The sequence below is a fragment of the Typopeltis vanoorti genome, chromosome 1 (assembly GCF_054136105.1).
Source record: "Typopeltis vanoorti isolate ZY-2024b chromosome 1, IOZ_Tvanoo_1.0, whole genome shotgun sequence".
Classification (NCBI taxonomy): Eukaryota; Metazoa; Arthropoda; class Arachnida; order Uropygi; family Thelyphonidae; genus Typopeltis; species Typopeltis vanoorti.
Window position 1 is genome coordinate 80,971,394 of NC_143549.1, and position 27,704 is coordinate 80,999,097.

At 34.5% G+C, this 27,704-nt stretch overlaps 1 protein-coding gene across 1 annotated transcript in view; it reads right to left on the reverse strand.

Moving 5' to 3' along the window:
• LOC150110132 (F-actin-capping protein subunit alpha-like) overlaps positions 1 to 27,704 on the reverse strand; it is a 123,877-nt gene that overhangs the window by 29,595 nt on the left and 66,578 nt on the right. Inside the window, exons 5-7 of the mRNA XM_090391625.1 lie at positions 25,204 to 25,490; positions 13,164 to 13,248; positions 1,415 to 1,486 (exon numbers count right to left, since the gene is read on the reverse strand). Of these exons, the coding sequence (XP_090247751.1) occupies positions 1,415 to 1,486; positions 13,164 to 13,248; positions 25,204 to 25,490 (444 nt within the window). The remainder of the gene's footprint in view (positions 1 to 1,414; positions 1,487 to 13,163; positions 13,249 to 25,203; positions 25,491 to 27,704) is intronic.

Consider the following 27,704-nt stretch of genomic DNA (forward strand, 5'->3'; position numbering starts at 1 on the left):
TATTTGCCAGGAACTTTTGATATGCTTTCTTCTTTTCCTTCACTGCCTCTTTAACTTCCTGTGTCCACCAGGGAGTTCTGATTTTTTTATCTTTGCACACAACCTCACCACATGCCTCTCTGGCAGAATCAATCAATGTTTCCTTTAGAGTTTGCCACTGAATCTCCAAGGTTTGATTCCTGCTCTCAAACTCTTTCATTTTCTTTTCAATAATATTTCTGTATTTTAGTCTACAGTTCACATCTGAGAGCTGCTCAACTTTTATTCGCTTTAAAACTTTCTTACATGTTATTCTTTTCAATATGAAATTCAATTTTATCCTGCTCAAGACTAAATAGTGATCACTTCCAATTTCAAATCCTCTGTACACTCTGGTGTCCTGCACCAGGGAGAAAACATCACTATCAACAATAACATAGTCAATGAGACTTTTCTTATTCCTAGCCTCTTCTCTCCATGTGAATTTGTGCACATTTTTATGTTGGAACATGGTGTTAGTAATAACCAGTCCATGTCCTGAGCAGAAATCCAACAGATATTTGCCATTATTATTAGCTTTGCTCTTTTCTCCAAATTTTCCCAAAATATTTTTGTATGTCTCACAATCATTTCCTACTCTACTATTTAGATCCCCAACAAGGACCAACTTTTCCTTTTTCATTGTGTCAGTTGCTTTTTCTAAAGCCTCAAAAAATTCCTCCACTTCTACCTTAGTAGAACCTTCTGTGGGACCATAGGCACAAATAAGTCTCATTGTCCAGTTCCCCATTCTCATATTTGCCCACATTACTCTACTTGAGACTGACTGCCATTCAAGAAGATTAGCCTCGTATTTTGTGTTGAATACTATGGCTACTCCTTCTTTTCCTTGATTGTTATTGCCTGAATATAACATTTTGTATTTATTGCTCAGAAAGATCTCACCAGTTTTGGTCTTTTTTGTTTCAGTCACCCATATTATGTCGATCTGGTACTTATCTAATTCCTCAGCTAGCTCCATTTCTTTGCCATTCAGGCTTCTTACGTTGATAGTACCGATCTTTAACCCTGGTGATGTTGAGTTGGGGTTTGTTTTCAGATTTGTTCCAGTAGCTGACTTTTCGCTGTTCGCCCTGGTTCCCTGGCAAAAACAACGGGGGCCTTGTTTAACCGGGCGACGCCCCAGCCGGCATGAAATTTTGTCATGTTGTACCATCATTTTTTATTTTGGTTTAACCAATAAGAATACAATTTGGTCGGCTAAATCCCAAATTGCCAGCCCATATATATATATATATATATATATATATAGTGTGTGTGTTGGGGGGGGGGGTCTTAACAGTTCTGTCATGCCAAAATGAAGTTTTCCACATTATATTCTGTTACAAGATATCAACTGGTTTACATATCATTATTTATAAACAACTAAACTTACAGTGATTGTCAGTGACTCTTTGATTTCTTTAGAACTTACTAGCTGGACATTTCCATCTTCATAGTAGTGGACCTATTAATAATAAAAGCACTATATCAGTTCTCTGATCATAAAATAAAAAACTTTCTATATTTCAGAAATTTCTAAAGTTCAAGGATTTAAAGTACAAGATTTAGCTGCTGAAACTTCTTGAATCCAAATCAGCAGTTAATTTGTAGAAAATATGTTCTAGATTGAAATTCCAATATTTTGGATGAAAAAATCTAAAGCATTCCACAAGTAGTAATGAAGATCACACATCAAGAAAATACTGATTCATGTTTTCAGCATAGCTATGACTACCAGTATTTCCAACAGACACGTGCTATTACAAAAAAACAAGTTCATAACACAAGTATTTTTAAAATGGAATAAATAAAATTAAAATAGTCAATAATCAACTTCAACACCTTGAGAACCACTGTCTAATTTTTGACCACCACTGTGGATTTTGCCAGTCTGGATCCATAGGTGGGGGGGGGGTTCCCCTAGCCCACGCATTGTGCCTTTGGACTCATTACATGGAAAGGTTTAGAGAAAGCTGTGCTGCTCTTGACATCTCCAAGGCTTTTGGTAGGGTTTGGCATCAAGGGCTTCTCAACAAGTTGCCATCATTTGGACTGCCTTCTTCCTTGTGTAAATGGATTGCCAGTTTTCTCTAGGATGTCAGGAGTATTAGGAATAAATGGGATTGAGTTTGTTGCCTTAACCTCCCAACTGGCCGGTGTGGATGAAATATTCAACACTCCCTAGCTTTTTTCATGGATCAAAACTTCGTCGGCATTCTACCTTTTATCATGCCATTACCTTCCTCCGCCGTTAATCTCGTTACGGCTATTCTATAGCATTAGTGGATTAACTGTTGCTGAGTGACCTTTGTGTCCCCTCCCCCTGTCTTTACATCTATTGTGTTGCTTAGAATTTCATTTACTGTCCTAAGTTATTTGACCTTTCTTGCCTCTAAAATGATTTATTGTCTCTCTTCCCAAAAATTGAAACCAATTTCACATATGCGAAAAAAAAATCAATCCTGAAATGCCCACTGATCAGCTTTTGCAATGAATCTATTTAGTGATAGTGAATTTGGTGTATTTTATTCTACAAATCAGGGCACCGGAAGAGATGCACTGATTGTTCTTTCACTTTACGTATAATAATTGAATAATTTTTTTTCGAATTTTAAAATTTTCAAATGTTTGCTTTGAAAATATTATGTCAAATATTTATATTTTTAAATAATATTTATTGAAATAAATATGTCCTTTTTCTTTCGTTTCTAGCGAAATAGCATTATATGGATCATCACATTTCAGATTTAGAAACGATTTTTTGTTATTCATAAAGACAAAATAAAAAAAAATGTTAAAATGCTAAATTGCCTTACTCGGTTTCCGATTGTGTCTTTTTGGTATCAAAAATTTTATCCAATGATATTTTAGCAGTGATTCTTCCCCTTCGTCATTTATTTATTTATTTGTATTATGCATATTACGATAATATCTAGTGCATAACCTTGTAGATATGTTGAAAATATAATGTGAAAAATATATATGGAATGATTCAACATTTTTGCTCATTTTGAATATTTTCTAATGCTTCCCCCCCCCTCCTTATTTTCTCCTGGAACTGAATTGCATAACTACTCTAAATTTCTATACAGGTTTGAAAACTTTTCTAGACAGCATTCAAAATCAATTACTTAATTTTACCATTTTGACAAAAGATATACGGCAATCAGATTGTATCGTGAAGCTTCTAAATCTGTTCTATTTATTTGCAATCTAAAATGAGCTGTTCTACTGCCCGCTGAAATTATGTGAAATTTTAGAAATAATATGCTATATTTTCACCATGCAAAATTGTTTATATGCATACCACACAAAAGAAAGTTCAGTAGTATTATTTGTGTTTGTTTTTCTTTTAAAAAAATCTAAATATTACTTCTTCTGCTGCTGGAAGCTATTTCTGAAATAATCTACGTCTTCTAAATACTTGGTAATATCCTCTTAGCTGGAGGAAAAGTTGAAGGCTTATTACTCTCAGTGCTATTGAGAAGAAAGGGGAGAACACTAAAGTGCCCCAAGGCTGTAGTGCAGAATATGTCAAGAATGTCGTTTCCTTTTCGATTGTTGATTACCTATATTCTAACAGAAATACTGATATTTCGTTTACATACTTATACATTATTTATGCCAAAACAATTGCTTAATTTATAATGATCAGTTTCACTTTTATTATCAAAAATTAGAAATTAAATCATACAATTATCTTGAAAAAGAGGATTTGAATTATTTTCAAAGAAAAGATGCATATGCGTTTCATAATCTTCGTTTTTTTTTTGGGGGGGGAGATATAGACCTAAGCAATCTGCGGATATTTCAGATAATTTATTTCATAAATCGTTCACAAGACAGCTGTTACAAACATAAATCACTTGGGGAACATACCCATTCATTTTAGTGTAAAATAGTAGCAAAGGTTCAGTTACTTTAGATATCTAATCTAGAAGAAAATGTTATGTCTGCTGAGATTAGAATCATATGTCAATAATTTTTCTGACATGATTTCTCTATTTGTTATAATGTAACCAATTTCCAGATTTTTTTCCCTCCTGCAGACTTCATGTTATATGCAGTGATTTCTTCTTTGAACTATAAGAAAAAAAATCAGATAACAGGAGAAAAATATGTAGTATTTTCTATTCCACTGGCTGAATTTACAATGTTCTTTCTTTGTGTTTTGAAGAGAAAGTGCAAATGACTTTTTTCTTACTATTTTTGCATTATAACATCTCATATAATTATAAGAGTGACATTTTACCGTTTTTCTCCCACACGAGAAACAGAAATAAGGTGGTAATAATATTGTTGATTTTGCCAAACTTCATTGTAGCAGAAATTTTTATTACAAAACTTTGTAATATATATATATATATCTCCGAAACAAGAAATTTGGAACCCATATCACATCAATGTTGAGTGTTGGCAAGGTGAAAATGTTCCCGTTATTATTTATATATTTCATTTATTAACTAGGGGGGGGGGCTATGCCCAACCCCCCCGTGTTCCGGTATGGTAGACCAGTTCTCCTTCAATTGTGATAACTCGAAAGGGGGTTCAGCCCCTGAATTCTGATGACTCGAATTTTGAAGACTCGACACTCAGGGTAGCCCGAGTTTCAAAACGTTTCGATAAACATGACATGGCCTTGAAAACAAACATTTTTTATTTCATACTGTTCAGAATTTAAAATTCTTGAACAGTGTGGAACACCTTGAAGCAAGGGTAAACACACAAAGCAGTTTTACACTCAGGGCACCAGATTTTTGTTTCCTTTCTGATATTTTTTTTTATTACATACATAATATTTGCGTGGAGGTTTTTTTTTTTATTAGCCGTTGGTGGTAGATTTTCGGGATAATGGTTGGAGTTAGCAGCGTTCAACCTCAGATGTCTGGCAGGATTTCCTGTTTTTCTGCTTGCTGAAGAAGGTGCATGCGCATGCAGCAATGCTTTCGCAATTTCTATTCTGTATTCTAGATATGTTATGGTAGACAAACATTTTTTCTTGTACAGGAGGAAACTGTTCCAAATAACAAAATCCAAACACTTCAAAATTCAAATAACATGTCCAAACACTTTTTTGTAATATTTTTTATGCTGTTTCCTCATTACAGAGTAGAATGATAGCTGCTGTTCGCACCTGTCGACTCAACCCATGGTGTCGTATGCACACACAGCAATGGGTTTTTCTTTCTTCAAACCATGCTTCTCCACGGATTCCGCTGATGGATTGTGCAGGGAAGATAGCAGAAAAACATCTTTTTTGTCTTTCCAACGTAGTGCAAAGACCTTCCCTCGCTGATAAGTTCGGATTTCCCCCTTCGATAGCTTTCCTGAAGCCAGATCTGGAGGCATATCTCGCCTTTTTGCATTTACAGTACCATAACTATCTGTAAGATGCTGTAAAAGCAAATCAGCGAGTTCAGGACACATATATAGTAATTATCCATTATAATGCAGTAACCTTTCCCCAGTAAAGGGTCTAGTAACTGCATTACTGCACGCATCGACAAGGGGAGATCCGAATATTTATCGTGCTCGATTACAGTTTGCTTTCCCGTATAAGGTTTGAAATCCCAAAGATATCCACTTTCCGATTCGCAAAGCATAAAAAATTTTACCCCATACTTCGCTTTCTTTTTGGGAATATACTGCTTACATTTCAGTCCACCTTTGAATGGCATAAGGCTTTCATCGATACTCAAGTCTCTCTCAGGAATGTAGAGTGTTTTACATTTTTGACGGATTTTCATCAGAAAATCATAAATTTTGTTGAGGACTGGGCAAGGATGTGTTGCCTGATCGTATTCCTCATTATTCTGAAAATGCAAATACTTCATGATGAGACTGAATTGTTTTTCAGTCATAACATCACGAAACATTGGCATGTTCAGAATCCAGTCTGTAGACCAATACATTTCGAGAGCGGGCTTTCGAAATGTATTTCGAAACTTCGGGTTTTTCACTTTCTTTATTCTGATATTGCATTTGAAGGATGACAGTGATTTTAAATATTAATTTCACCTATATCCGAATATCACATAATTTCCTGATTTATAATAATCAGGAAATATGTATATTGTCTGATTTATAATTTGCTAATTTATAATAATCACCACATAGTTTCAGTATCGAAAAATTAAAGTTATGTGGAACAATTACTAGAGAAAAATAATGAATTAAATAAAAACTGTACCTATGTTTCATAACAGTTTTCGGGTGTGTGATAGTAATGCAACCGGGGGGTTAAACTATCAGAGGCAAAATAAAGTTCAATTCTATTGTAAAAATATGGAAATGAAATTTCACATTTGATATACATATTTTGAATGATAAAAATAAGCAAATGTATCGCTTACTTTAAAAATTGGAGAATAAAATATCTGAATTATGCAGAAAATATAAATTTAAATCATAACTGTTAATTTCATTTTGTAATGACCAATTATACAAGGAAACCAAGAAAGTGAAAGTACAGATTACTATACAACATGAAGAAAAAATTTAGTAATATGATTAAAGAATTTCATGTTATTCTCTATAAAGCAAAGTTGCTCAAGCGTGTCATAAAGGAAATCTGTTAAGAATTATTCGATTTCGATGGTTTTGTACAAAAATAAAATTAATATAACCTGGAACGTCGGCAGCCGGTTTTCTTTTCTTTTTTTAAAAGAATATTCCAAATAATTATCGTGAATTAATTTCTTCGAGAACAAAGAAAAATCTTTTGTCTAGTAGCGATTAGAAAAAAATTAGAGCAAAAAAATAAAAAATTAAATTGGTTAAGTGAAGAAATTATGCAAGACCTTTATTTTGTTCAGAAATTAAAATTGTATTGTACAATAAAAAGAGAAAACCAAAATATAAATAATTTCTTTATTTTTAGTCTATCATATATAACTAAAATCCAGTTCACCAGCATGGAACAAGAAAGTCCGTTTCTTGTTATAGGCAACTGAGAGGCAGCTATGAACGGGAGATAATCCGATTAACCTTTCTCTTCAGCGTGAGGGTTTATCACACCTTCGAATGGACATGACAGTCAAATTGCACTTCTTATCCAGGTTCTTTAAACAGGTGGGCTGAATCTTATCCAGATTTAGTTGGACATCTATAGACGTCCTAGCCAGTAGGAAGGTTAATGAACACTTGTAGCCTCAGCTTGTTGATACCAGTGGGACCAGGATATACTAACTGGCATCAAGTGTAAAGGATACAGTAATTTTAGGAAAGATAGTGAGTGCAGAGTATTTGACAGCTTTCATTCAGGTATGCATTTCATTTTTTAACAAATTAGGTGACTTTTGTTTTAAGCAATCTAATAATTCAAAAATGGTATAATGTTAATTCCCCCTTCTATTTATGTAAGGCACAGCAATGTAATGTGTTTTTTAAAAAAAAAAATTGTGGAAGTTAATTTTTCGTTATAATTAAATTTACTACTGTCTTCACAAAGAGAATAAAAAATTATTTTAATAAATCAATTTATAAAATTCTTTGGCTGTCATTAAAAACGGTATGCTACTTTAAGTTATATTATATGGCTAAACTCCAGCAATGTTAAGCTATGATAATGGCAGAGACAATTTAAGAAATTGAGAGATTAACTTCAAGAACTGCACTTATTTTCAGCCAATAAATATCAAGTAATTCTCACTCTTATTTAAATAGGCTGAAAAAGTATAGCAAAACTGTCTTTTCTACTTGAAAAGTTATTTTACATACTGTTTTGTCCTACCTATACAAGGAGAGTATCATTAAATTTAACTGGTAGTTTGAACCTAGTGCATGCATGTATGCGTGCATGCACAAACATTAAGGAGGCAACACAATTAATGGTGATGGCTGTTGAAGCTACTTTGGTTTGGTTGTTATTGCTGTGGTTATTGGAACGAAGAATGTGGGTTCCTTTTTTGGGGAGAGAGAGAGAGTAAAAAGTTAAAATGAACGGATTTGGAGACCTGTAGATTTATCTGAAAGTGTTCTTTCAAATGACCACTAGAAGATAAAAATCTAGGTTTAACACTGTTATTTTGAAAGATAAACAATAGCATAGTTTGGAAAGAGTGAATTCCTATACAGTTTTGGTGTCATTTGTTTTCTTCACCCTGTGTACGTTCCAGTCAAGAGATGAAGTTGAAGCCTAACTATTTTATTTTGTTGTAACATAAAAAGCTGTGTTTTCTTCTAAAACTAGAGACAAGAAGGAAACTGTATTCTGACTAGAGAAAAAACTGATTTCAAGTATGAAAGGATTGTTTAGTGAACTGTAAAACCAACAGTTTATTCTAAATGTTTTCTCCTTGTGCATAATTTTCTGAAGTAGGATAATTTCAGATGTATCAGAACTACTGCATGAACGAAATAAGAATTCAGCAACAGGGACTAATGGAATATTAGCGCAGATGCTAAAACAATGTTTTGCCAAATTGGTTGTTCCATTAGCCAGGCTACATAATTTGAGCCACAGAACACGGAAGATTCCACAGAAGTGAAGAGAATGCATGAAAATCCCATTGCACAAAGGTGCTGCAAACCTGATTAGTCCAACTACCAACCTATCCATATCTCTGGAGTGGTGGTGAAGATTTTGAAAAAGTTAGTAAGAGCTTATATATAGAAATGGTTGACAGAGAATCTATACTTTGCAATGAAGAAGATGGGTTTGCTAAGGGTATTAAAATATAAAAAAATCAAGAGTATTAAAATATCAGAAACGGACATTATGGCTAGTCTGGATGTAGTGTCCTTATTCACTAATGTACCGATCGTAGAGGTAGTTAATTTTCTGCAAGATCTTTTCCCTCGAGACATCACACAGCTGTTTCATCATTGCCTGAATTCAAATTTCTTCAAATTCAACAACACTGTATACAAACAATTGGAAGGACTAGCCATGGGTAGCCCTCTGTCACCACCATGCGCAGACCTTTTTATGGAAAAACTTGAAAAGGATATTCTTTCCACCATTGTACCAAAACCATCAGTTTGGTGGAGATATGTCGATGACGTGTTCATCATCTGGAAAGACACCATGGAAAACCTTCTCGTATTTCTGAACAAAATCAACTCACTACATAATAAGATCAAATTCACTATAGAACTAGAGAAGAACAAAGAACTTCCTTTTCTTGACATCCTAGTGAAGAAAGAAGATAACAATTTCCAACTGTCCATTTACAGGAAACCCACAGATACTGGTAGATATCTACATTATTCGTCCAACCATCATAGATCACAAAAACACAGCATCATTCACATGCTCCGTAATAGAGCCTTAAGGTCGATTTCAAAAGAAACAGAGAGAACTGTCACTAATATCTAACACTATCTCTTAATGGATACCCTTCTAACATTTTAAACAAATGGCTATTTAAAGACAACCACCACCAATGTGTTACAGTACCCCAATATGTGTCCACAGCTGTCATTCCATATATTAATTCAGTTTCCACAAAATTGGCAAGAATGTTAAAAGCTCATAACATCAGAGTGGTTTTTAAACCAACTACCATGATCAGACAAATCTTAGGATCACCTAAAGATGAGGTACCTTTCTTCAAATGTCCTGGAGTATATGAAATTCCATGCACGTGTGGCCTTTCTTACATTGGTCAGACTTCTAGAAGTTTTGAAATAAGACAGAAGCAACATGTGGGGGATTTCAATCATAATAGAATCATCACATCTGGTTTAGCACATCATTTCTCAACATCAAATCACGTTATAGATTGGAAAAACAGTTCTATGCCTTACATCGAGAATGACTACAGATACAGAACTTTAAAAGAAGCAGCTGTGGTATTACGCACAGGCAATAATTTAAATAGAAATCAGGGCATTGTTCTTAAAGACATATGGAAAAATCTCATCATCTCTCTCAGTTCAACAGAATTACAATATGCAAACAACTACAAAACACGTGGTCAGGTATCTAACTGAAGCTTTCGAACACATGCACGCCTTCAAACAGACCGATCAAATGTAACGGCCTAACAGTTACTAAAGTGTATGTTTTTTGAAATGTAACTCAATGCATTTGTTTTCACACCAATTCGGCCTTGAAAATGCTAGACAGTGGCTAGTGAAACTTGTTGGCTCTTTGTATATTTTATCATTTATCTTCTGGTCTTTTTAATAATAAAAGTTATTTATTGTAAATACATCTGACCAAATATGTACAATTTAAATCCTTTAAGCAACTTAAATGTTTCTATCATATCCCCTCTTTTTCTCCTATCAACCAACTTCTGCAATCCACACACACCCTCAATCTATCTTCATAAGGAACATTCTACAGACCACTCACCATCTTGGTCACTAGTCTCTTGAGCCTCTGAATCTTCTCCTTCGCTTCCACATCCCCAAGAAATCAATACCCCCTTCTTGACAGAATAGTCTTCCCGTTGTACAATCTCCCAAGTCAAGACAGGATCGTCACTTTCACCAATTGAAGGCAATGTGGTCACATTAGGTATGGATAACACTTCTGATCCTATGACAAGTCCAATATTCTCCCACCCCTAGTTCCCTCCATCACATGCGGACTCAAGTAATTATCTCTCAGTAGGTGTATAAATTCCATTTCCTTCCTGCCATGTGATCTTTCTTCCTTCCAGTTTATATCTTGTAGTTTGAAGTCCCCCATAATGATTACTTGACCTGTACTCAAACTGTATTGTATATAACCAACTGTATATTTTGTCTTATTTGCCTTAATCTCACACCAGATTGCTTCAAAATTCAAGGACCATATAAGAAAGATTGCAAATAATCCCAGAGGATAATTGCAATGCTGAAACAAATGTTGACATGTAAGGACAGGAAGTAATTTTGCCTCTTTCCAAGGTCAAGATGCATCACTTGACTACTGTGAGTAGGTCTAGTCTCCTGGTACTGCTGATACAGTAGAGAGAGAGAGAGAGTGTAAAGTAGTGTCAGAGATAATATCGAGATTGTGGAGATAGATTGAGAATTTGTGAACATCAGGCACTAGCAAAAAGGAGAAAAAAAGGACGATAATAGAGCTACAAAGTTCTAAAAAGTTCATTCAGGAAACCAGTAGATGGAATTTTTCATTTTATGGAGAATTGGGAGAGGACAAGAGGGCATTAGTTGAAGTTGAGAATGCATGCAGTCAAGAAAGGGATGAAAGTTAGATTTTTCTCTCATAAATCAGTGTGTGATTGAAATGGCTTGCCTCTGGAAATGATGAGCGCAGGTAGTTTGAATAAATTCTAGAGAAGGTTTTACAGTTGGTATAAGTCCCTGATTCCCTGGAGATCTCCAGTAATATGCTGAGAGCAGAAAATGAGCAGCCATGGACAGAAGACATGAAAATTAGATCAAGACTGGCAGAATTCACAATGCTGGCCACTAATTAACAGATACTAGCTTTCAGGTGATGAAGAAGATTGCTGTTGATGATCTTCTGATAATCTCATTTTTGAGAGAACTGAAATGAGAGCAATGAGGGCACTGGCAAATTGTTGACTTTTTTTTTTTTTTTTAATGGGCTGAATATAGTTTGCTGTATGGTAGATACTAGGTAAGTAGCAAGACATAGGATTGATGTTTTTTGGAGCACAATATGGAGGGGGCGGGGGAGGACTATAAGGGACCAAAAAATGTTCAAGCTATTCAGGAATCTTCTGAGTTGTTTCTGGAAAAAGACTAAAGAGAGCATGGAGTGACTTGTTGTTTGATGTTACAATGATACCATCTAGGTGTGTGTGTGAGAAAGAGAGAGAGATGGAGGGAAGGTGAGAAAAGTAAAAGTGCATTCAATGGCCTAAGAGGCACAGAAGGCTCAACTCTTGACAAGAGGGCATCTTGAACAGAAGGCAAGTACCCTTTATTTTGCTCTTTCAAAATCAGATTTGAAGTTTGTGATGTTTTGTTAACAGCTGTCATTAGCTGAAGCACAGGCATGCTATGAAGCTAGTTTTGGTCTAGAAACACTTGTGATATGTTGAATTTTTTCACAGATTCTCTCAGGAGACACATTTTGGGAGAGTGGTCACAGATTTTGTGTTGAATGGGAGATGCTTGTGCCCACTGTGTGAAATGAAGACCTTCATTTCTATTGCAATTATTTCTGTCATTTGATTGAAGTAGACATTTCATTCAAGAGAGCAGAAATAATAATCAATCCATGTAGAAAGTGGTCAAGCAGATCAATTCCATTTTGCATTGTTGTAGTGGCAATTCTTAATAACTCACACATGGCTACTAAGTTGAAAAATGGCATCCACAGTGGACTTGGAAGGAGATTTGTTCAAGAAAAGGTAAAAAAATATTAGGACAGTTTGTAAAGTGAGTAGAGAGACAATTTTTATTCTTATTACCAGACTCCAGAGTCAGACCTATGAAGGGAAACAACATATCACCCACAGTCTACCTGCACTCATCACCTCCAAAGGAAGCCATTCCAATCAAATACTACTCTATGAGAGAAAGCCTAGCTCTCACTCTTTCTTAACTGCCATGGATTCCCTCTTTCTCTCTCTACCCATCATAAAATGAAAAATTCCATCTACTGGTATCCTGTATGAACTTTTCAGAACTTTGTAGGTCGCTATCATATCACCCTTCTTTCTCCTGTCTGCTAGTGACCACAGTTCACATTTTGCATTGTTGTAAGTGGCAATTCTCAATCTGTTCTCATAATCTACATTCCACAGTCTCAATATCATTTTTAACACTTTCCTTTGCACCAAGTTCACTGTATCTGCATCAACTCAGAAACCAGGAAATCAGCTATTGCTAACAACAAAATCTTGGCATCCCTTCTAGCTAAATTAGCCAAATTAAGGGAGGCAAGACAGTTTCAAGTGGTGTACACTTTAAAACTGTCTTAAATTGATAATCTCCATGTCTTAGATTTAAGACATGGAGATTATTAAAGAATTAAATACATTTAAGAAATTGTATAATATTCTACAAATAAACCTTTCCTCCAATTTAAGGTATTTCTTAAACTGAAGATAAGGTTTATTTCTAAGAAATTATACTTATCTGACATGGATTGCATCCATGCCAATGCAAAGCACTGTGATATTAAAATGCCAAGTAATTTAACTTGCCAAGAATATTATTTCTTGTAATTTCAATTTAAAAACATGTTTAAAAGTATTTTGATGACTCACCTGGACCCTTATTAACCCCAGTAATTCTGCTGTTCCTGAACCTACAGGAAAAATTACTGTCCAAATGGAGCGCCATCGACCATTCCTACAATGACAATAGTATTTTGAAATAAATACTGAATTGGAAGGGAAAAAAAAAAAGCAGTATCAAATCTCAGAATATAAAGGGCTTAAAAAAAATTCTAAAAACTAAAAGGCTGCCCACACAGAGAAATTAAAATATATATTGTTCTTATTCTTACCCCCCCCCCCCAAAAAAGTAAGATATGTACTGTTCTCTTTCTGAACTGAAATGGTGATAAATGCAACAGGAAATAAGTTTTAAGCCTCTCAAAACAATATCAACAAAGCAGATAAACATTAGAATACCCCAGACAAGAGAAGAGAATCGTGAATGCAGATGAACAAATATTAAAATAATTTGAATTCTCACTGAAATAGGATACACATAATGTACACATGGTAAATACTATCACATTCTAAATGAATTTTAGATACCAGCTGTTGAAGATTGTTTTTATTTCAGTTAACTCAAGACAAAGAGATATCTGGGTGGTACTTCTTAAATACTTTATAAATGGAAGACAGTGTGGAATTCTGTGTGGAGACAGAACTCACTATAGCTAGTGAAGTCTGTGAATACTAGAATTGGTTCTACAGTCTCGAACTATTTCCTACAACTCATATCCAACCATCTGACTATCTCCACCTGACTTTGGCCAGCCTCTAGTCTTATGATAACTAACCACCTAAATTCATTGGTTAACGATGTCTTGCAGTCACATCCAAGAATTCTGTTATCACAAAATGTCATGTTCTCACTCCTGACATGAAATAGAAAACCACTCGAAAATGTCTGCTTTTATGCCATGGCTCATTTGCATTTATTGCTGATAGCAGCATTCATTTGTATACAATAACCAGACTCAGCATAACATTTTATATACCCGACTTTCATGTGAATCCTCCCCCATGCCACATCTTTGTTCCTTATAGTAACCAGCGTATACATGGAATACAGGTACAGGTTTGATGTAAAATCAGGGTGCTTACTACTTCATCTTATTCATCATTTATATGAATCACACTAAGTGGTATTAAACCTGTTATCAGAAACAGGAATATCAAACTTAACTTTATACAGATGATATTGTTTGTACTCAAACAAATCCAGTGCAAGGATTCTTTAACTAAGCTGAATGAAAGCTATAACAAATATTGAAAATTTGCAATAAAAAGAGCAAAACTATGAAAACTATGGAAATAGACAACAGAATCAGCAAAGCTGGTATGATGGGAAGTCAGCTGAATAAATATATGCAGAATAAAAGAGTAATTAGCCAAAATACTAAACTAGCAGTACAACGTACAATGTTTAAAACAATTTTAACTTATGGATCTAAGAAGGTTAGAAATAAAACAACTGATATGGAACTATCTCAGAAAAATTATAGAGAGTGAACAAATGGCATCAGCGGAGAATCATTAAAAATATTAGAAAGGAAGTTGACGTTGTTAGCATTCAAGGACATGTGGGCAGAGCTAATCTAAGATCATTAAATAGAATGGCTGTTTGATACTAAGATGGCAAGGAAGAGATCCAAAAGAAGACTAAGATCTAGGTAGACTGATGCAGTCAGAAGTGCCCTAAAAAATAGAAACATAAGATTTGACAGTATTGGAGTGCTGACAGGTGAGCTAATTTGGAGGAAAATTGTTGACGGGACATTAGTAATAATGTAAACTTAATCATATAGCACTCTTATAATATCCTGTACACCCTTTTGAGTGTACAAATCAGGAAATTAATGATAAAATGCTTGAAATGGAAGAGACAAAAGAGGAATTCTACAAAAAGATGAATGCTATATTTTGTAGGCTTCAAATAGTGGATCTGATTTTGGTATTATTGCTTCAGGTTGACAGTTAAATCTGTAAACAATATTGTGACATGTTGGATGCCATAACTCTAATTTTTCATTTTAGTAAGTTTGTAATTCATTACTGATGAATCAGAAATTCATTAGAATTAGCACTGAATTAGAAAGTCACTATTTAGTTTTAAACAGGATAGAAGTGAATGAAAAGAAAAAATATATTTGAAAGATTTAAGAGTAATGAAAGTCCAACATTTTTCAAAAAGGTAAATAGACAATTATGCAAATGTTATTGGAGAAAAATAAAAGGGTATGTAAACACAAACCAAATCTTAATGATTTGGTGCAATATCTGAAGAATGCATAACCCGATTTATGTGCAATGTGCAACTGCATGCAAAGATTAAAATCAGAACTCACACTGAAAGTTCCTGGCAATAAGTTAACAGGTATACTGAGTGAACACCAAGTAAAATGGAAGACATCTAAATGTGCTTTAGGCTAACTACTGAAAAATTAAGGAAATTAATACAAGGAATAACAGACATATGTGAATAAATGTGAAATGAAATATGACAGGAATTTAAAACAGGAAGTCTAGATAATAAGCATAAGCTGAATTCACCAGAATTCATATCGATACCTGCAATATCTGAGATCGAAAAAGCTATCCCAAAACCTGAAATATAGCAAGACAGCTGAGGATATCTGACAAGAAATGTCCAAACATAGAGGTAATATAAAAAGTTTTATATTACAGTGGCTACATTGCATAATTAAAGACTGGTCAGAAGTTCAAATTCCAGATGCAGTACAGATATCATACCCATCTATAAAAAAAGGGGAAAAATTAGAATCACAAAGGAAGTTTCCTACTGAGTACACTAGGCAAGATTTATGTAAGCATTTTTGAGCAGTTAATATTATCTACGGAGAACTTTTTCACAAGCCATTTCTGCTACTGAAGGAAATGACCACTCTCATGCAATTCTGGAAAATCTTCAATATTTATCATGCTATTAAAAATATTGTTGTGACTTGGGACGAAGTGACCACTCAATGTATGGGTGGCATATGGGAAAAGACATTAAAAAGGTTTGTGCATGATTTTGGAAGTTTGTAATAGTAGGCTTAGCAAACAATCTGAATCTTGAAGTGAATGGTGACGACGTAATTCAGCTCATAGAAAGTTCCCCTGAAGAGCTGACAAATGAAGAATTGGTCGAACTGGAGAAACAACTATTGCAGAAGAGGAAAACCAAGAAAAGGAAGAGGGAAAAGAGAAACAGGAAGAGGTAGTTAAACAATTTACAGTGAAAGTCTTGCAGAAATGTTCCTTGCAGTTAACGATTTCCTCAAAATGGCTGAAGACATGTACCCCAATGTTGAACGCTATTTAATAATAGAAACGAAAGTACATGATGTGTTTGCTTGCTATGAACAAATTTATGATGAAAAGAAGAAGAGAAATAAGCAAAGCACATTGAACATTTTCATCAAAAAAAACAAAGGTTACACCAGAAGAGCCACAGCCTAGTCCTTCACATAAGGAAGGTAATGAAGATGTGATTGTGGAGGAAAATGTGGGTGATTATTCTCCTGTTTTATAGTAGCAGTAATGCACAGTACAGTTTTATAATAAAGTTTAAAAATTAAAATGACAGCATACTTATTATGGTCAAGTCCCTAAACCCTATAACTCTGTTGATTTAATGTATCGACTTACATCCTGCCGGATGGAACGGAACCCGGACGTAAGTCGAGGGATGACTGTATTTCACTGGATTTCAAACCAGCATCTTCAGAGAGCATTACATGTTACAGTGACATGCAACAATTTGAGTAAGTGAAACAATTCAAATTGTAACAAAAAAAAAAAAATCTAAAGTCCTAATTTGACACCCTCTAATGTTGTAAAAAATAAGTATTACAGATGTGCAAGAGTTGATATTATGATGTCTTAAAAATTTTTGGCAAATTAATGCAACCATACTTGTTCAGGTTACGAGAATGCTTCATAGCCATGGTTGATTCTAAAAATAATCTTTCTGACCCATAACGACTTCTTAAAGCACATTTGTTTTCTTCTATCTAATTCTGTGTGAAGGGTGTCCAAAGTGTGGTCTGCCAGTCCAGAATTTCCATAATAATTGTAGCAAATGTATTTTTTATTCAAAATTAAGTGGATATTGAACACCACATTATTTCTTAGCTGAATAAAAAACTCAAAGATAGGAAATCTAATCTAAGCGTTTCATGCCGAATATAGAAAACTATAAAGTTCGGCGAGTCCAAGCGTAAGCCAACACCTGGTAGTGCAATGCTAGGGCAACTCGTAGTAAAGGTGGAGTAAGCTCTGATCACTGTTCTTAGTATTTTCCCATAATGTAAAACACAGCTCCTAAGAGATGTATTACTGTTCTACATTATGAAAGAAGGTCACTATCCAGACCGGTTCGACCTTTTTCGAGGTCTCATCAGTGAGTAGGTAGACTTAGATGTAATACTACGGTTTCAATAGTCAGAACTTATTTCTTTACTGTATAAGTTGCACAAATACAACTACTGAAATAAGAGCCAACAGGCTTCACTTCGGCGAAGTAAAACTATTCAAAATTAAGTGGATATTGAATACATTATTTCTTAGTCGAATAAGAAACTCAAAGATAGGAAATCTAAGTGAAGCCTGTTGACTCTTATTTCAGCAAGTGTATTTTTTATGTTCTTCAAAGTGGATGTTAACAAATTTTCCTGTCTGTCCCTAGTAGGCCAAGTCACAGTCACACAAAACTTCATACACTCCAGGATATGCCACAAGGTGGAGTTTATCGTGAGGAGAGCTGATCGGAGTTTCAAATTTAATCGTTGCACCACAACGATCCTGTGGGATCGTTGTGGTGCAACGGCTATTTTTTTTTGTTATTTTGGCTATCTTTTCTGATATACCTCAGATATAAGGAATGAGAATAGTGATGTTTTATTCTTGTGTGTTTGAGGAGGAGAAGTAAGAGGCCCATGTAGTATTTTATCTATTTTGTAGGAACTGTAACCATTAGCTAGGAAAGCATGCAAAGATATTTACGTTTGGCAAAAGGAGTTGCATTGTTAGAACAAATAGCCCTAAGCCCTGTGTGTAAATTTTTTTTTACGAATACCATACTGTTGAGCTGAATAATGATGTTATGTGATTATTTATATAGATATCTTCCTGTGCGTGTGTGTGTGTGTGCTGGTTTTCTATAAAAGAAAAAGATAGGGAACCGTCTGCGTGTTGAGGCTTAAGTGCTGTGACGACATCATGTTGGAGGTTTATAATGGAATATTTATAGCACTGGGAAAGGATTAAAAGTAATTCTAATGTTTCCAATATTTCGTCTCAGTCACTGAGACATCTTCAGGGATTACAAAAAACTTTTGTAATCCCTGAAGAACAACACACTGAAATACAACACAATACTAAGTGAAACACATGGGTGACTAAAGTCTTATCTAGGTGGTGTGCCCTCTATGAGCGTTTGTAGGTGGCCTAGGATGTAACTCAGAATCCCTGATAATTAATGCTTCCCAACTTTTGGGAAGTTTTATGCAACCATATTTATTTAAATTTGGTTGATTTTTGAGTGCCGCCACAGATTCTAAAAACAGTCTTTCTTTTTTGAATTTACTAAGGTGGAGCATGGCAGTTTTTCCTTCAGGAGATCCTGTGGGCTGTATCCAATTGTTTTGTGACCATGTTTTGGACACAACCCAAGATCTCCTGGAAAAAGCCCACCATGCTCCACCATTTGATCAGCTCTCCTCAAGATAAATTCATCCTGTGCATATCCTGGAGTGTATGAAGTTCCATGTGACTGTGACTTAGCCTGCTATGGACAGACAGGAAGATCTGTTAACATCCACTTTGAAAAACATAAAAAAATACATTTGCTACATAATAAATTCAAAATAGAAAGACTGTTTTTAGAATCTGTGGCGACACTCAGAAATCAACTGAATTTAAATAAATATATTTGCATAAAACTTTCCAAAATTTGGGAAATATTAATTATCAGAGTTCCCACCTTACATCCTAGGCCACCTACAAATGCTCATAGAAGGCACACCACCTAGATAGGACTTTAGAGTCACCCACATTTCACTTAGTATTGTACTGTATTTGAGTGAGTTGTTACAAAAGTTTTTTGTAGTCTCTGAAGATGTCTCAGTGACTGAGAAGAAATATTGGAAGCATTAAAATTAGTTTTAATCTTTTCCCAGTGCTGTAAATATTCCATTAAACTTCCAACATGATAGTGAACCATCTGAAAGCTGAGCAACTAATGTGTCAAGAAAAGGCAAACAGTTATTAGATTTGTTTTTCTACCGTGAAATGAATATTGGGGTGTTGGCTGTTTAGATAGATAACAAAAGAATCCAAGGTGTCTTTGTCCATGGGGTCAAATGGCAAGCACATCATCAACAAAGCATAACCACACTAAAGGGTTGTTTGTAGCTGTGGTAAATATTTTGTTCTCAAAGTGTTCTATATAAAAGTTGGCTGGAGGGGGGGGGCACTCTAGTAGTATCATTAGTCTGTAGATTTTTTCTTGCCATGTAAATTATTCAAATTTACTATGAATAATTCAAATATATCATGAGGGAAATTAGACTATTAATTCTAGTGTCTATTAGTGGTGGTACATCAATAAATGAGGACATGACATCAAAACTAACCATGATATCTGTATTTTTTAAACATGATATCTGATTTTTAACTTTTTATAATCTTTTTCATTCATAATTACTAAAGCTGCCACATAAATGAAGAGGTACAACAACAAAAGAAAAAAAAGAGTAGGATCTCCTAAGTAGCAATTCTACTTACCAAATTGTTGATTAAGACCCTACCCTCTATGTCTCAAAAGAAAAAAAAGTCCATAAATTATTGAAAAAAGTAACTTCATGGCTCAAAGAAATTATCAACAAAATAAAACCTGTTTATGTTAAGTCAAACCACGCTGTATTTATGGGGTACCTAAACTTCACCAATCTAATATTCCCCTATGTCCTATGGTTGATAGCATAGACAGTCCTACTTATAAGCTTGTTGAACAGTTATCTAAGTCACTTGTTCCCCTTACTGGCAACTCCTTTACTTTTTATATTAAAAAAAAATCATGATTACTAAAGCTACCACATGAATGAAGAGGAATACAAAAAAAACTGTAGAATCTCCTAAGTGACAATATAAAATATCAATTGTTACAATTAACCGTAACATATAATGTGCTATGAAGATGCTGATTTGAAATCCACTAAAATATAAGCCAGTTAATAAACATATTTTTTATAATTTAGTTGGTTTGTGTTGTAATATGGTTAAAGTAAGGTCAGGAAGCTGGGCTTAGTCTAAACAGAGGTTTGTCAGGATTGGCTTTTCACTTTAGGACAGTGTGGACATATTATAGTAATATAATAAGAATCCATTTATATTTAAGTTTAGAATATCTATTAAAAACATTATTATTATAATTACAGCTATTATAGCCTGCTTTTTGTTTAGGAGTGTCCCTTATTTTAAAAACATTGGCTATTATTACTCAAAAAAGGGTATATATATTTTAGGGCATTATGGGTGAGTATAGAAGGCAATTATAGCAGAATAAAAGAGGTGGATAAATTCGTACATACCATGTTTTGATTCTAGGATGTCTTCCAATTGCATGATCCTGCTGAAGGTTGTTTATAATGAGGGGGGTGAGAGCAGGGTGTGTGTGTTTTGCCGCAGGAAAAATAAATTTGGAAACCCGGGTTATGTATTAATAATATATATATAAATATATATATATATATATCGTGTTTAGGGGCGCATTTTTGGGGGGGGGGGAAGGGGAAGGGGAAGGGTTTACTTATGGGGAAACGGGGACAGGGGAGAGCGTTAACGGGGTGCGGACCGTTTCAGTCGACTGACCATCATCGGAACATTTTCGGAATGAGTGTAGGGCTATGTCAAGACTGCAAGTTGAATCTGCCAAATAAGGGCATTTGTTGTCACTAAATGGTCGGAGGCGTGGCTTGATTTGTAAGTTCTGGATTGTCCAACATTCGGAAATTAGATAGGGGCGATGGACGTTGATTGAATTTTTATCGCATTTTATGGCAATAGTTTCAGATATTCTAAGCATTGTTTGGTTGTCTTGTTTGTCTATGATTATGGCCTTGTCGATTTGGGGGATATGTTTCAGTTCAAGGGCGTGAGCTGCAATTTCTGTCTTCCCTGTACTCTGCGTTTTATTTTTCTTTTTGATGTTGCAATGTTTTTTGTGTTCAGATATTCCAGAATGGGAATATTGCAATCCCTGAAGTGCTCTTGTAGTCTAGTCCATAAAGATCTAATTGTAGAGCCAGTGTAGGTGACGTCACAGTCTTTTTGACAAGGAAATTTGTAGACTACGTTGTGGTGTTTGAATATTTCTTTGTGTTTGAGAGATTTAGTGGGTTTTAGGAGAGTTGCTAATTTTCTAAGAAATCATAATGAAAGTTCCTAGCAAATAAGTCAATAGATGTCCTAAAAGAATACAGAGAAAAATGTAAGATGGCTAAGATGTGTAGTGTAAGAGTAGCTAAACAAAAGTCATGGGAAGACTTTAGTAAAAATATAGAAGATAAATATCAGGAAGGAGGCTATTGAAAAAGCTTAGAAATGAAGGAAAGAGTACTGTCAAAAGAATCAAAGATGATAAAAGTGACATAAAAGCAGAAGATAAGGATATCCTAGATGTCTGGAGTAATTCCTTTGAAAGACTTAAATGAAACTAACAGTGACAGAACTGGAGTAAAAATTTTTTTTCAAGAGAAATGCAAACAGGAGTATATGTCAATTACTTAAGGAAGAAAAAGAAATCAAAAATGTGAAATGTGGAAGGACAATTGGAGTATATGATATTTGATCAGACACTTAAATATGGAGGTATAAATCCGCTACAAGCCTGCAAGATTCTCTGACTAAATTGAATAACTGTTGTAATAGATATGGTATCAAGGTCAGCAATAAAAAGACAGACAATGAAAATAGGCAGAATCATTGAAAATGTCAACTGTGTTGTGAATGGAGGACCTGTGGAACAAGTAAAACATTTCAGCTACTTAGGCATGATTTTTAGTGAAGATGGTAAAATAAATATAGAAATAGACAACAGAATCAGCAAAGCTGGTATGGTGGGAAGTCAATTGAATAAACTCATTTGGAATAAGAGAGAAATTAGACGGAACACTAAATTAGCTGTATAGAAGACAGTGTTCAAACCAGTTTTAACTCATGGTTCCGAAAGCTGGGTCAGAAGTAAAACATTTGACCAAAGACTAGAGACCGCAGATATGAGAATCCTGAGAAAGATTAGAGGCATGAACAGATGGCATCAATGGCAATATCATATTAAAAACGAGGATATTAGGAAAGAACTTGACATTGTCTGCATCCAGGAATGCGTTAGCAGAGCTAATCTCAGGTGGTATCGTCACTTAAATAGAATGGGCGAAGAAAGATTAGCAAAACAAATGTTCTCTGCCAGGTTGGCAACAAAACGACCCAGAGGAAGACCAAGATATAGGTGGATTGATACAGTACAAAGTGCCTTTTAGACGATAGAAATATAAGATCTGATAATTTTGGAGTTTTGTCAAGTAACAGACTGATTTGGAGGAAAATTGTAGACAGGAAGGTAGTAATGATGTAATTTTTTTTCATGTAGTACTATCATATCCTGTACACCCCTTGAGGGTACATGGAAGGAATTTGATGATGATGATAAAAGTTTCGAAATAGCTATATTTGCTTAATTCAGAGGGCCTGGTTAGAAGGTCGAATTCTAGATGATTGGAGTAGAGCTATCATAGTTCCTCTATGAAAATGTGAATAAAACGAATGTGAGAATTAGAGACGAATTTCTCTACAACCTAAGATTTGTAGAGGCATACTTGAAAAGAGAATGAGAAAAATTGTGGAGGAGGAGAAACTAGAAGAAAAACCAGCTGTATTCAGGTTGTTAAGATCAGATTTTCTTGTTACAACAGTTGAGAAATGGGAATATAAGGATTTGTACTTTAAGTTTTGTAGATCTAGAAAATACATAAAACAAGGTGCCCAAGGAAAAGCTTTTCAAAATGTTACAATATGGGGTAAATGGAACATTGTACAGAGCTATACATAGTCTATATTTAAGTTGTAAGTCAGCAATTAGAATTGAAGGAAATAAAGGAAGATGGCTTGATGTAAAATCAGGTGTAAGACATGGATGCACATTATCTCCACTCTTATCCATATATATATATATATATATATATATATATATAGATCAAATTATGAAAAAAAGTGGCATTAAATATGATATTAGAAATGGGGATATCAACTTAACTGTGCTTTATGCAGATGATGTTTTACTCCTAAACACACACAACCAGTGCGACTCTCCAGGATTCTCTAACTGAATAATAGCTGTAAAAAATGTGGCATGAAAATCAGCAATAAAAAGAACCTAAACTATGAAAATAGGCAGAAACATAGGAAACTTCAGTTGCATTCTTGATGGAGAGCCTAGAGAACAATAAAATATTTCAGCTAGTTAGGCACAGTTTTCAGTGAAGATGGCAAATTAAATTTGGAAACAGACAACAGAATAAGCAAAGCTGATATAGTTAGGAGACAGCTGAATAAATTTAATCTAAAACAGCAATGTACAAGATAGTGTTCAAACCAATTTTAAGTTATGAATCTGAGAGTTGAGTTAGAAATTAAGCATTTGATCCGAGACACCTCAGATATGAGAGTTCTCAAAAAGACTGGAGGGGGGGGTGAACAGATGGCTTCAATGGCAGAATCATATTAAAAATAAAAACATTAGAAAGGAACCTGACATTGTTTGCATTCAGAAATGTGTGAACAGGGCTAATCTACGATGGTATGGTCATTATACAGAATGAGAGAGGAAAGGTTAGCAAAACTGGTGTTTAATGACAAGATGACAGAAAAAAAAAACCCAAACAAAGATCAAGTTCTAGGTGGATTGATTCATTCAGAAGTACCTTAGAATGGATTGTTGGATATGATCAAGTTCTAGGTGGATTGATTCATTCAGAAATACCTTAGAATGGATTGTTGGATATGATAATATTGGAGTGCAGACAAGTAATAGACTAATTTGGAGGAAAATTGTTGATAGAAGATTATTAATAATGTAAACTTATTCATGTCATGCTGTCATAGTAGCCTGAACATCCCTTGAAGAACATATCAGGAAGTTGATGAATAAATCCGGTGATTATTAGAAACTTGATTATTAGAAACATGCATTCATAGGAAAAGAATAATAATTTTATTGTTGCAAACATTTCAGCCTAAAATTAACAGACCATCACTGAACAAGCATAGTTACAAGGTGAAGCTAGAACAAAGGAATGTTAATCCTGTTTTATAGTTCAGAACCACGTGCTGAAGTGCAATCATACAGATGGTTACAAAATAAAATGAGATTATTTTAATTTTAGATTTAATGTAAATTAACTTTGAAATACAATAAAATAATAGAATTAGATAAAATAAAATAATTTGAATGCTGTGACATAAAAAGAGGAGAGGTATGCTATTGCTTGCCATTTATGAGACGATATTCTCCCAAATCTTTTAAGATCAAATCATTTAACAATAAAAATCTTTAATGAACATAATGATTGTTGAAAAACTCTTGAATAATGGTAAACGGTATTTAACACATTCGCTGTCATGCTACTTCGGCGTAGTCTGTTCCCGTATGCCGAGCAATTTCACTTCTTCAAGGTCAGTACGGTAATCTCGTTGCCGGCGGTAAGCGTCATACGAGTATACTCGTAGTTGGCTTGTGCAGAGCATATACCATCTATGAGAATACACAGTTTTGATTCTAGCTCCACAAGCCAAGCATTTTCACTTCTTCAAGGTCAGTACAGTAATCTCGTTGCCGGCAGTAAGCATCATACGAGTATACTCGTAGCTGGCTTGTGTGGCTGGTTTACCAACTACGAGTATACTCGTAGTTGGCAGCGAACGTGTTAAAATCAACAATAGTTCATTTAAAATCAGCACAAATAGCAAAATTTTTCAATTAGTTATATTCTTTCTAATAAAAATACATAATTTTAAATATCCTCACCAAAAATTTTTTGGCTGGAAATGATGATCCTCTATACATGCAATTAGTGTTATGTTTCCTTCATGCCTATTTCCAAACACACAGCTGACTCCATGTCGATAATGGTCCTCAACATACACATTCCACTCTTCTTCTAGTGACAATCTCCATGATTCTGCAGACATATCTGGTTCCCAAGGCTGAAGGTCAGTGGCTTCTTTCCTGAGGTGATCATATTTAAATGACTGTCTACTCCTTGGGTCATAAAATCGTCCACCACCAAGGTCATTGTAATCTGTTATCAAAGCCTAAAAAGTAAATAAAATTATAAGGATTCTAATTTTTGAATGAGTTTAAAATTTTATATTAGAATTCAAAGTGAAAAGCAAAGTTCATTAAATGGCAGCCAAATTGTTGAATTTTCTGACAGTAGACTACAACATAACTCTGTGCTGAGTTATGAGGTTTTTTTTTTTTTTTTTTTTGAGTCACTCTATAGTTTAAGTTGACCTTCACAAACTTCTCCAGTAAGCAGAGAACACCTATGAATGACTCATGTATGCATGTGGAAAATAGTCACCAGTTATCTTAATCACGCTCTTCTGGATTGTATCAAGCCTTTCCAGTTTTTTTTAGGGCATCTTACATGTGAAAGCAATAAGGTAAAACAAATCTAAAATTTATACAGTGTTAGACGTTGAGATGAGATGGTTCTCATCTCAGTGAGAAAAATAGACACTTAGTTTTTCTGGAGGCAGAGGAGACTGGATAACATGTACTCTTTCTAGAAGAGGCTATTGGTATAAATCAGTGAAAGAAAAGATATGCGATCTCATGAGGAGATCTTGGTATTATTAAAAGTAAAGCAAAGTGTAGTCTTTGTATGAAATGAGACAGGAGGGTACTTTGGTGGGAATGAAGTTGAAAAGTTTTGTCCTCACCCCACTGAAATAAGGCAAGATGATCATCAATTCCTTGACAGAAATCATCATAACTTGGGATATATGAGCACTGCAAGTTTGTCAAATGAAAGAGGAATAGAGAGTACTGTCATTGGCAAAACTATGGACAGAAACTTTAGGATAGGGATAGATCATTTATGAATACAAAGAAAGAGCATAGGTGCACCAGCATTGGTCTGGAAATCTAAAGAAAGGAAGCCACCCAAGCATGACATATAGTGGATGAATACAATATTAATGACTGAAAAACTCACGTAAAAAAGATTTAATAGTATAATTTTTGCCTTTTCGCAGGCATCTTCAGTACAAATTAAACAATTACTGTCAATTCCAAAAAGCACCACCTAAGTAGCTAGTGTAAGATAACTAAAAAGTCATAATAAAATTTCCTTAAAAAAAAAAAAAAAAGTTATATATACAATAAAAAGTTAGAAAAGATTAGCTGATTTATAAAGGATTATCTCCCATAAAGGGAATAGACGTAAACCATCAGATATGTTTCTTTAAAGCCGTTCCATGAGGAACTGACTTTTGTGAAGGACTCTTGTCTTTTTCCAATGAACTCTATGTCTAGTGGTGATGGCATGTTCTGCAAGTCCAGACTGTTCAGGTTCAAGGTATTTAATATAAGATTGGTGTTCTTCTAGCCGAATAGAGGCAGATCTTCCAATTTATCCGAAATAAGACAATCCACAAGAGCAAGGAATCTGGTAGACACCTGGATAATTAAGATGTGGAAGCTTGTCCTTAGGAGAAGTGAGAAAGGTGGAGATTTTTCTGAACAGTCGAAAGGCAACAAAAATATTCACAAAAGTTGGTTCCTCATGGAACGGCTTTATAAAGAAACATGCGAAACTTTACTTCACTCTCCTAACTTAAACAGATCTGATGGTTTACGTCTATCCCTTTTATGGGAGATAGTCCTTTATAAATCAGCTAATCTTTCCTAACTTTTTATTGTATATATAATTTTTTTTTTTTTTTGTTAGGAAATTTTATGACCTTTTTAGTTATCTTATACTAGCTACTTAGGTGGCGCTATTTGGAATTGACAGTTATTGTTTATTTTGTACTGAAGATGCCTGTGACACAGAGGCGAAAATTATACTATTAAATAATCTTTTTACGTAAGTTTTTCCGTCATTAATATTGTATTTATATGTCTGCTCATGGTATTCCTTTATTAAAACTTATATAGTGGATGACCAGAGCGAAAACTGGCAATATAACTGAAAAAGGGTAGACAGTAGTTAATAAGTTAGTAATTTGGTTAGTAAGCCTTTGTACTAGATCCAATGAAGTGGGCTAGAAAAAAATCTATAACAACCACGAGTTTTACAGAAGTTTTCGATAATCTATATCAACAGATGGGTGATGCTAACAAGAAAATCTATTGTGGACTAAGAGTGGTCGAATTCATACTGATAATTACTGATTAACTGTAAACCATCTGGTGAACATTCAGATGGAGAACTGTTGATGACACTTATTTTGAACAGAAATGTCAATCTGCTGTAATAAAGAATTTCATCAGTACAAACCTACATTAAAAGAATGAAC